Source organism: Lissotriton helveticus, chromosome 3_1 (assembly GCF_964261635.1).
Source record: "Lissotriton helveticus chromosome 3_1, aLisHel1.1, whole genome shotgun sequence".
NCBI classification, from domain to species: Eukaryota; Metazoa; Chordata; class Amphibia; order Caudata; family Salamandridae; genus Lissotriton; species Lissotriton helveticus.
The window spans coordinates 543,309,266-543,321,672 of record NC_136061.1 but is presented as its reverse complement, the minus strand read 5'-3'; the positions used below and the strand labels follow the sequence as shown (position 1 = coordinate 543,321,672).

General features: G+C 37.5%; 1 protein-coding gene across 6 annotated transcripts in view; it reads left to right on the top strand.

The window, feature by feature from the left end:
- The window catches only part of ANKRD44 (ankyrin repeat domain 44), a 766,729-nt gene that overhangs the window by 334,232 nt on the left and 420,090 nt on the right, over window positions 1–12,407 (top strand). For all 6 annotated transcript variants that reach the window (XM_078680434.1, XM_078680433.1, XM_078680431.1 and 3 more), the window contains 2 exons: window positions 2,861–3,073; window positions 5,472–5,550. In XM_078680434.1, the coding sequence (XP_078536560.1) occupies window positions 2,861–3,073; window positions 5,472–5,550 (292 nt within the window). The remainder of the gene's footprint in view (window positions 1–2,860; window positions 3,074–5,471; window positions 5,551–12,407) is intronic.

Below are 12,407 nucleotides of genomic sequence, written 5' to 3'. Positions count from 1 at the left end.
CTTCGGATCACTTGTATTAATTACACACAGGATTTCACTAGGGGAGTGCAACAGAGGGTGGGTTATGGCAACATTTTTGGCGAGATTTTTGTTAATCATTATATTCAGAGGTAGTAGATGTCTTGTGCTTTTGTCTCATCATTTATACAGCCTTTTTTTTCATTCATTACAGTGCCCCTGAGGAAGAATTTATAAGAATTTGAAATGCATTGGGCTTTTCACTGTGCTGACTCGAAGGAATGTTGAAAGCACGTATCAATGTTGAAGCTCATTTTGGCGACATATATTTGAAAATTCGTAATAAACATTCCAGTACAATCAGGCTGTCTCAAGAGTGATTTAATAAGCTGGGATAAATTGGATTACTTTACTGGATTACAATGGATTACTATGGATTATTGAGAAAAATATGGTTTACTTCGGAGGAAAGTCCCCCTATTTCAGCAGTACAGCAGCAGGGGGCACCAATGGTGCCCTTGTTGGAAGGATCTTTTAGATATGCTGTGAAAAGGGACAGTCACGTCGCTGTTATACACGCATTTATTTGCAGTTACAGCTAAAAATGAATTATTATAAAAGGGAAGGTGTGCACTTACTATCCTACTTTCTTGCTTGACTCTGAAAAAACTTAAATTATTCAAGCACCATTTGGAGTACTTGGGGCACTCAATTTCAGCACGAGATTTATTACCAATTGGCCACCAATAAAGATGTTTATGTAATTCACAGGGTTGTGTGAATACTGCTCCAGATTTGTGGAAATGTTTCCACTCGTGTGGAATCCTTGTGCGACCTACTAAAACAAATTGAAAGTTTTGTGTGTGGACAAGATTAGCAAGAAGCCATCAAGTGTGTAAAGAATGAGATTACCAAAGCCCCAGTTTTGAACTGTGTTGTCTTGAAAAACAGCACCATTTTAGTGGATGCCATCTCATATGACTTAGAAGCTGGTTTGCCCCAAAAATATAGGAGTGAAGAATGGGTAGTAGCCAGAACTTTTCTCTTGTGTGTTTGGATGGTCAATCATTTCCACCACTTGATCTGTGGAAAGAGGTTTCAGGTTGTAGACTGACCATAAAACCATTCTTCCAAACTGGTTACATAGATGAGGAACTGGTGAAAGAGGATGATTTAAGGATGATAAGTCGGGTTTGGTGTAGAAATATGTGCCCCGCTTAGATCTCGAAGTGGCCTTATACATTTTTTTCCCGAGTGAGTGCAGAATTGAGTGTAGTTATTGGATTTGTCTTTCATAACAATGTATGTGTTCCTCCCAAGGGTGTTTGCTTAAATATTCTTTCTTCTTGCCACAAAGGCAACATGGGGATTTGAGCCCTCAAACAGTTTTTTAGGATGCATTTCTGGTGGCCCAGAATGTACATTGATGCGGATTGTTCTATTTTAGAGAGTCAGGCTTGGGTGTCCAGTGATAACAATTTAAAGGCCTTGTATATGCCTATAAAGCCAGTCCACTCTCCAGAATTTGCATGGGAAATATTGGAGGTTGATATTGCAGGATCCTTTCACAAACTTCACTCTCATGTACAGGATGCTCAAGTTCTCATCAATGTTCTGTCTAAATGGCCAGAGGTAAAGGTTGGTGAGAGAGCAACCACTTCTAAGTTTTAGAATTCTACACGGAAGTTGAATCAAGGAGGACTTTCCTGAGATGATTATTACAGAAAATGGGGTGCATTACTAGTTTCCTCGGTCTTCATGGTGATTTCCTCAGTCTTCATGGTATAACTCACTTGAAGACTTCCCTTACAGCCCACAGTAGAGTGGGAAGGTTGGACAATTTAATTTTTATCTTAAGGACAGTGTACACTTAGCCTGCCAAGACCACATCCCTTTTCTGTAGCCACCCTCAAGAGGTTGTGGGATTACATAATATTTCCCAGTAGTGCCACAGGTACTAGCCCATTCTTCTTATTGAGAGGGAGACACCTCTTCTCTGAAGTATCTTCATGGTGGCCCAAGTATAAGCTGGCCCAGAGCAAATCCCATGTTTCCAAACCCAACCTACTTGAGGTCAGGAGGCATCTAGAGCCTCCACAGACTCGCACTAAGGAATGCTTTGATGATGCCAACAGAGTCAAATCTCCAAATTTGCTGTGGGCGACAACATTTTTATCAAGATTCATAAACGAGGTCAGATAGAAAAAGGAATTGTTAAACTCAATGAGAAGTGTTGCCACCCAAGATGGGAAGTGTTGGAATGTGAAAAGAATTTCTATATGAATACAAGGGTATGAGAATGAGTGTGAATATGATGGGAATTTTCCTATTAACCCAATACCTAGTTTTATGATTGGTCCTTTTCCCATCAGGGAAAGATTAGCCGACGACCATCAAGGGAGCCTTTTGATACTTCTGAAGTTGAGAATGATTCTATTGTTGGAATAGTGAAAAGGTTTTCAAGGATCAGAACTCCATCTTGGAGAATCATTGAGGTATATTTTTTTGTTGTTGTCCTGTTAGGTAGGGAAATGTGTAATATTCTATTCCCCTGTCTTCCTTTAGTTCCCTCTCCTCATTACCATCCTCCCTTGGGTTGTGCTCTTAGAAAATCACAAATGTTCTAATTGTTTGTAAGTTCACTACTGCTTTTCATGATGAGGTTTCTTATGTATTGGGTCTCATTTATTAACGTTAACAAATTGTGTTTATTTACTATGCCTTTTAGCCTTTGATGTAACACCACGTTTGCTTTAGTCCTTGTAAACAGTCTTGTATCTTTGGATCAAGACGTGATTGAAATGTGTTGCCCTTGGGAATTGGTGAAGTGTCCTGTTTTGCTGATCAAGATGAGGATTGCCTAGCATCTTACTAACATGTTCCACCATCTTGTCTCTTTCAGATAGATGAAGCTAACATCTATGGTAATTCTGCGCTCCACATTGGCTGTTACAATGGGCAGGATGCAGTGGTGAATGAGCTGATTGACTATGGTGCTAATGTGAATCAGTCTAACAACAAAGGTTTCACTCCTCTGCATTTTGCTGCTGCCTCAACTCACGGCGCTCTGTGTCTGGAGCTCTTAGTAAACAACGGGGCAGATGTTAATCTGCAGGTAGATATCCATTTTTTATGTCTAGGCTCCTTCGCAGTGTTTGTTGTACATGGGTGATTTGTTATGATAGTGGATGTCTACCACTTGTTTAACATAACTTAGTTCTCTTTATAGGGTATGAACGCCTAAACTCAGTTGTTTGGAAGAACCTCCTTTTCGATTAAATATTTCTTGTAATTTGCTCGCCACCGAAGCCAAACATTTATGGTCTTAAATTACGCTCTATACTCATTTTACACCTCCTTGGTAAATAATGAGATATTTCTTTTTAAAATTCTCTAAATGTATGTGCAAATATGTGGTAGCTTTTAAACCACTTTTCTGAATTTGTTTAGAAATAGGGGATTTATTGAAAGACATATTTAAAATGAAATGTCAACATGTAGTCTATATTACATAATGCAATGGAGCTAGAGAGTTTTCACTTTAAAAGGGAAGTCAGAAAAAGGTTGCTTTGACTTATTAGTAAGGGACTCTGGAGACTTCTGTTTCTGTAAACCTCATCTTGAAAATATTGTTTTTCACACATGTAAGCTTGCTAGGGTGAAACTGATTTCAACGGAGGTATTCATGAGAGTATGAATTAGGTTTTATGTGCCTCTCTTGTAACGATATTAAAATGGAAAAGTGTAGGTTTTGCATTTTTTTTATATTGAACAGTAACTGAGCCTTCTCACATGCATCCTACTATGCTGACTGAACAAACAGAATATTATGATGGTGGTTAGTATGAGGCTTGCTCTTGGAATGACTACGGTATAGGTGTTTTTTCTTGATGTGCCGTTTTTTGTGACACCAGTTAGGGAAACATAGTAACATCGTCTTTGGTGTACTGACAACTGATGCAATCATCTTACCCTATTGCCTGAGATCCAATTTACATTTTACCATGAATATCAGCACAGCATAAAAAGTGTGATCCAAAAACAACAGTTGATTGACAGAATGCAGAACAATGTCATACATTCACCCCAGTACAGATATCTGGGCCTATATCCATCGTTTTTTTGCACTCCACACCACCCCAGTTCAGACATGGCCATATGCAAATCAGCCTTGACCCTGTGCCTCATGGGAACAGTCCAGCCCGAACTGCCAAGCCATGTCTTTCCTGGACCGGAATCAAGCATCCTAGAACCGGTTTCTGGCTATCAGCCGTCTTCAGCCAGGATAGCTTGACTCCTTATTAGTGGCACCATGAAAACGAAAGACTTTTATGCTATGATGAATATATAAACCTAATGTGAGAAAAATCTGTTTCTGTTGAGGATGTTCCGCAGAGAGTGATGCAAACTCCAAGCAAATACACCAGAACTTATATTCTGACTGCAAAAGTCTCATCAAACTCCAACAGTAATAAAATCTTTCAAATTCATTACTTTTCTTCACTTAACCATTAATGACTGAATTTGAAAGATTTGAATGCCTTTGTATTTTGTAAAGAATAATTTACATTTTTATTCAGAATACAACAGCTGTTTACTTAGAATCACTTAGTGAAAAAAACCTCCCCAAAGGGAAATATGTTTGCATTTGATACATCAAGTACCAGCGGCTGGGTAACTTGTGGGTAGAGTTTTTGAGTCCAAGGCATTATTCTCTGATACCCACCTGAAATGAGGAAGATCTGTTGCTGGCCCTTTAAAACGTTCAAATGTCTCTGATTTTTATAATGTTAAAGTGAGAAAAGGTTATTATATCACCACAATCGGCAGAGCTTTTGTTTTAGTAAAATGTCAGTGCTTGTATGTGATCATAATGATTGTGAGATTGATGATGATAATATAAAAGGGGTGCATTTATTTTCTTGGCATGTGAGCATTTAGTATTCTCATTCTTCCACCCCCCCCCCCCCCCCAGTTGTGGTGGAGTGGCAGCCATATTGTGCCTGGCCTTTTATCCTCCACACACCTCCCTGTGCCCTCTATCTCTATATTGGTTGGTGATGTTTTACTATTCTGCTGCCAGGTCACCAGCAGCAGTATCAGCCAGAAAGAAAATGTATCCTAAACCACACAATTCACTAAAGTGATATGTTGTGTTGTAGTGACTGACACACCAGGGTTCAGCTGGCACTCAATAGTTCTCGGTGCCCGAAAATAATTTCACACACTAATCCTTCCCACCACTGCAATTTTGCTTTTCATTGTTTATTTCACACAGGATTGTTTTTCTTTAGGTATAATACCCATCACATAAATTCTTTTCGGGCACTGACAGCACTCTTGGCAAGAGAAGAATTATTGAGTGCCAGCTGAACCCTGGTGTGTCAGTCACTACAACACAACATATCACTTTAGTGCAACTGTGTTAAGTATATTACCTTTCATGTGGGTATAAGACAATGTATTTGCATTGTCTTTGATACATTTAAAATAATGCCATGATTTCTTTTCAGAGCAGAGATGGAAAGAGTCCACTGCATATGACGGCTATCCACGGGAGGTTCACACGGTCGCAAACTCTCATTCAGAATGGTAAGATGCAGCTGTTTTTAGTAGCTGGTTTGCACTATTTTGGGGTAAGGGATAACCCACAAATTCTAGTCCAGAAGCCAGATCGCATTAACTTTGCACTGGTGCAAAATTCTATTTGCAACATATTTGCTGCGTGTGCAGTATGGAATAGAACAAACAGATGTTACTCAATTTCAAATCACAAAGAATTTTGCACCAGGAACAAATTGAGAAAATGGATATGCTAATTTAATGCTGGGCTTTTGTATGCTACTGCCGAATGCATCTGGGTTGTAGTTTATCTGCGCACTGTTACAGTGCCTTCTGTGGGCCTTTTTCATTGAGTGTTAAATGCCAAAACAAATTACTCAGAGAGTAGAATTGTGAGACTTCATTTAAGAATGTATCTTCATACTTTAGCTATGTATATTTCTGTGTGGATGAGTTAGTTTCTCCTCTGATAACACTATTAGAGTGTGTACAGTTTAAGCAAGGAAATGTCCCTGTCCTCTTCTTTCTGTTTTGGTTGCACCAATTCCAGCTTTTTCCTTTGTTTCCTTGATGTTTTTGCATCGTTGGTATGCAAAGATGGCTTTAGCTATGTAAAGTCTTTTGAAATACTGTTTGCCTTCAAAATTGTCCCACCTTTTATTTATAATCCTTTCAGTGTTGTTGCTCACTGTGAAAGATTTTGTCACAAATGTGAATTTGTTGTTGTGTCTTTTGTTGGCTTCCTTAGTAGATCCATTCTATTTCTTCTATCCATTGTTTTTTTGTGCTTTCTCTATAATGGACTCTGGATAGCACCTCTCATTAAACTTTCACTAAAATAGTCTTTTGTTTGTACACATCTGTGTTAGAAGTGATGCTTTTGAGGAGAATGATTTGTGAATAAAACAATGTATAGACAAAGATCATCACACTTTATTTATGATGCCTTTTTACAATCACACACCGGAATACAGTCATGAAGTCCATGACAATTATGTGGGTCATGCCCTTTTCCTTGATTTATTTATTCCTACATTAAATGCTTATTATTTACAGATTAATTCAGAAAGGATTTATACCCATGATGAACGACAATTATGTCTAAAATGCTTGGGGTCAGTAAAGCAAAGTTTATATTTTGAGTTGCCTAAGACATTTGACAGACTATGTGACAATGTTTTGCACAAATTGTGTGAAATAAAGAGAATATACATCACTAAAGCATGAAGATACATTATCACCTGGAATTCTCTCAAGTCTACTCGCTTTGAATAAAGCATCCTTTGCATTATGCATTAAAAGAAACAGTCCCAAAAGCGTTCATGGTAGTGCGATGAGGGACTACAACACAGATGCCCTGGGCTGTACATAGCAGATTCAGAGCGGTTGTATCCAGGACACAGGATATTCCTCCATGACATGCTTAAGAATGTAATCAAGTATATCTGAACACTAAGTTAAAAACAGAAGTGTGTTTATGGAACCTGATTCATTAATTTCTTTTTTTTAAATCAAACCATGCTTTATTTGCAACTTATGCAATAACAAGCGTTACAAACTGCATATATTTCATATTTGAAACGTGGAGGACATGCATTTTCTCAAAGTGTGAAATTACTTTGCTTCATGTGTTTCCCTGGTGCAAATCCCATTTCCCACTATTCATTTGACAGTAGCAGCGAATGTGTTGCGAATGTAATTGCACCTTTTTTACGGTATCCCAGGTCTGTCCATCAGAATTTCAATTTAAGCTCAAACTCATATGCTGCTACGCAGGTCACTCATTGGATCGCTCCAATAGCATCGCTGCATTTTGACGTTAACATTACCTTCTACCTCCTGGTCGTCCTGTTAATGATGTGTTTATTATTTCCAATATTTGTAATATCAATGAGCTGAGATCTTGCCGTGCAGGCTCCACTGAATATTATTGTGATTAATTTGCATTTCCCAGGCCTTCCTGTCAGCTCTAGATTGAGCACCGTATTAGCGAAAGTGATAATTCATAATAAAAATATCCTAAATTGCCTACCTGAGTCTTCTGGTTTGCAGTATGGAGTTTCATTGCACTTCCAAACCTAAGAAGCTGAGCTTTTTTGTAGACGGAACAACTGTAAACATGCCGTGAACATTACATGCAGAAAGTTTCTTTAAGAAACTCTGACAGGAGAGGGAAACTAAATTTGGAGGTTTATATTTCAGGAGTCCCTTATATTATTTTTAAGGACTGCTTTATAACCACTTGTATTGGCTTAAGAATACTTTATAGCCTATCTTTAACACAAGCAACGTGTTTGATAACACTCATCTCACCGAGGCATCATCTTCCTAGCGTTATTACACAGGCAGTCCTATTGAAGATTTCACGAGAGCATCAGCCAACATCACATGCCCCCTCCCAGAAGTCATGCCTGTTTTTTTTATCCCTGTAAATGTTGTTCCTGCACTTATTATTGTATTTGGAACTTCCTCTACGCCTCCTGAGCTCCCATATGATCGCCCTCACCTTACCAAAAATCTCTATGTTCTGCCGTGTTCAGCATATTTTGAAATAATGTTATCTTTATAGCACTATCCTAGTGTGAGAGTAATGGAGTTCTGAACACTGAGGCAGTAGGAAGACTATTTCAAATGGCAAAGATGGTGGAGAAATTTCTTCTATGTTGACTGCTGGGAGCTGGAAGGCTTTGTATCCATGTCAGATGACCTTTTACCACATATTAGAGATTCGTAATTTCCTATTCCAAATACATTTTTCAGGAACTATTTTATTTAAAGAGAAAGCATCATCTTGAAGAGTGATTGAATGAGTAATTTATAAAGTGCAACAGTCACTCTGAAGCATCTTGGAAAACTGGTAAAAGGAGCAGAGGGACTTCTACATATCAGATGTTCCATGAAAACCTTCAGAAGGTATGATGGATCGTGTATGCCAAAGAGCAATTTGCAGGCTCTGCCAAAACTGCGAAATCATAACCAAAAATCATAACCAAAAAGCTTTACCTCGTAGCTGGTCTAACATAAACCGAGGAACAGCCAGAAGTGAGAGTATTCCAGATTGCAGCCTCAAGGTAGGGATAGAGCAAAGCAGCCCTTAGTAAACCTGATGAGCATTGCACAGGGCCTTGATGGAACTAATGAAGGTTGTCCTGAACCTCAATAACATTTTCTCAAATTAAAGAACAACCTGACTATCATCTTCTGAACAACCTGTAGTTTTGTGTCTGAAAAAAGTTTTTTTTAAAAGCTATGCTTTAAAACACTTCTCTTTGTGGATTGTCCAATGTTGAAGGTACGTGGATGATCAAAAGTAAAGTGCTTAGGTTTCTGTTGATTTCAATGGTAGTTTATCATTTCAGAATCAAAGATGTGAAGAATGTACATTTAATACATAATTATCATTAGTGTATCCATTTTATATAAAATGGCATTAATAATCCTCCAATTACTTGGATAATAATCTTCTCAATAAAGTTGATAAGATTCCCAAGAATCCTTATATTATCACGTTCAGGTTAAATAAACAATCTTTTGGTACTGGCGATAAAACCTGCATGCCAATTGCTTGTGTTGCAAAGCAAACCAATTTATAATCTGGAGCAGTGGTATGTGCCTTAATGTAAAAATTGCTTGGGTGTCCCATTCCACCTCCAGATACAAGTATCGTGCCTTGCCAAGTTCTCCAAAAGCTGAACAATAATGACTACATATGGTCTTTGAGATACATGTACGAAATTGTGATCATAGGAAACCTCACATATAGTCATTTTTTGTTTAGATTTAAACACCTGTAAGGTGGCCCTCCTGTTAAACACTTTATTTATCTGTAACTTATATAGCCACAATCTACAAAATCCCATATAAGAGCAGACTGAGAGAATTAAATCAATCTGCTCTTATACAAGATTGCTTGAAACGTAAAATCAGGATATATTGCTATGTTAAAATACCATTTTAGTAAATTACCAGTTGTCTGTCCTCGCACTACATAAGATCAAACCCAATTCAATGCGATTTTTATCTTGGGGCAGGGAGGTCGACTTTTAAATGTCATGGCCCTCTTGAGATTGAGTATTCAATGACAGCATTACTGATTTGAGGAACCATTTGCAGTTACCCTGTTTTGGCCATGTGTACTCACATGCACATGTCCTAATCTTTGAAATATTCCTTCTTACAGAATTAACTAAGTACTTGTTACTAGATACTGCCTAGTTACTGGGTTTCTGTCCTAAAGGATTTGCTTAGCAATAAAAGAGGAGACAAACTAATTGTAGAACATGTTTCAGTAGTCTCTCTTTGAGGGATACTCTTACATTTAAAGAGGCAGTGAAGTCACAGTAAGATAGATTATGAAATCGTTTCGCAGCACACTTTTGAAATGTGTTTCATAGTATAATTTAAAATGCTTACAGCGCCTTGGACTTGATATATAGAATTATAGGTTGATAACGGAGTTACAAGGATGTTTTTCATTGAAGAGTTCTGAGTGACATCAAATCGACAAGTGAAGCTCGAATTGTCTATGATGTAACTCAGAACCCTGAGGTGAAAACCATCCCTATAACTAACAGCTATAATATGATGTTCATTATAGCCCCCAAAATCATCAACCCCTGCTTGTAACTGGGTGGCTAATGTGGAGGAGTAAAGAGGGAGCCAGACATAATATGGCTTTCCTCCCTGTCCCAAAAGAGAAAAAATACCTTACCACTGCCAGCCATTCTTAACCAACATCCACTGCCTTATCTACCTTCATGCTCCCTCCTGCAGCTGTGTTTTCTTCTGTCAGTCACAGCACAACAAGCATCACTGCAAAGCTCGATCAGCCTGGCCTACAAGGCCTATATGACATGGCAATAGTGGGTACTGGGTTTTGTTATCAACTGTTGCTATGTAACAGAAGCGAATTAGAAGATGTATAATGTGGTGTGAACAATAGATGCTTGCAATGGAATCCATGCATAACCTATAGAATTATAAATGAGTAACATTGAATTAAGGGAATGTTTGTCAACAGAGGGTTCTGATTGACATCATATTTGAGGTGAAAAGTATCCCTGTAATTCACTTTTTACCCATCTGTACTTTTATGTTATGTATACCTCCAAAAATCATCAGCCCCTGCTTTCAGCTGCTAGGCAGGGGCAGAGGAGTAATCGGAGAGCCACACATAACATGGCTTCATATGTATTCCTATCCCAAATGCTATATATATATATATATATATATATATATATATATATATATGTATATATGTGTGTATATATGTATATATGTGTGTATATATATATATATGTGTATATATATATATGTATATATGTGTATATATGTATATATGTATATATATGTGTATATGTATATATATATGTATATATATATATATATATGTATATATGTATATGTGTATATATGTGTATATATATATGTATATATATGTATATATGTGTATATATATGTATATATGTGTATATATGTATATATGTATATGTATATATGTATATTCACTGAAAAAACCATAGGTTATAGACCATATATAGTTAGGAATTAGCATTTACAAAACCTTGAAAATTCACTGAAAAAACCATAGGTTATAGACCATATATAGTTAGGAATTAGCATTTAAAAAACCTTATTTTACTCACACAAAACCATTGAAATTCCATATATAGTTAGTTGCACTAACTATATATCGCGCACCCGCAATCCACTGCTGATGATGTCACATATTACATCATTCATGACATGGTCAGTGACATCACTGATGACATCACTGATGACATCATCCAGTGACTGTGTGTTTCTGTAAAGTTTAAATATGTTTGATATATTGAAGAATGAGTGGATGTATAAGTGTCTGGATGAAGGATTTAGTAGGTGCGTGACTGACTGTATGAGTGAGTGAATAAATGTGTCGTACTAAATGCATGGGTTAGTGACTAAACTGTCTGAATGTGTGCTTCAGTATGTCTGTTGTGATGTAAACTGCTGCATGTGTGGATCATTAGCTATACGAGAGGCTATATATGTTATTGATTGGTTGCCCAAGTATTTGTATGGGAGATTGAGTTTGTGTGGGGGTGGCTGGGAGGTGTGTGACTCTGTGCATAGATGTGTGAGCAGTTGATTCACTAGGTGTATGAGTTCAAGAGTGCATGTGGAAACAGCTACATGGGCGGTTGACTGTGTGCATGAGTGTATTGATGAGTGAATGGATATCTCAATGCTACATGTCATAGTAAGTACATATGTAAAACACAGTACATGTGAGAGTTGGCATATATAAATAACTGTGCATGAGAGCCACTGAATGTGTGAGTGGCTGTATGGATCATTGTGAACTTGTATCAGGGATTGTATAAGAGAGTAAATATGTGTTAGTATATGTTTGAATAAGTAAGGTGTGTATAACTGTATAGTTGAGGAAATGGAGGTGTGATTGATTCTTTGCATGACTGACTAGGTGTGTGAGTAACTCCATGGATGAGTGACAGTGTGTGAGTGTCTGTATACACTGAGTGTATCTAAGGTTATATTAGAGTCTGAAGAGGTTTATCGTATTAGCACAAGAATGATGTCAAATGAGATGTCATCAGTGATGTCATCAGTGATGTCATCAGTGATGTCATCAGTGATGTCATTTGAGATGTCATCAGTGATGTCATCAGTGATGTCACTGACCATGTCATGAATGATGTAATATGTGACATCATCAGCAGTGGATTGCGGGTGCGCGATATATAGTTAGTGCAACTAACTATATATGGAATTTCAATGGTTTTGTGTGAGTAAAATAAGGTTTTTTAAATGCTAATTCCTAACTAGATATGGTCTATAACCTATGGTTTTTTCAGTGAATTTTCAAGGTTTTGTAAATGCTAATTCCT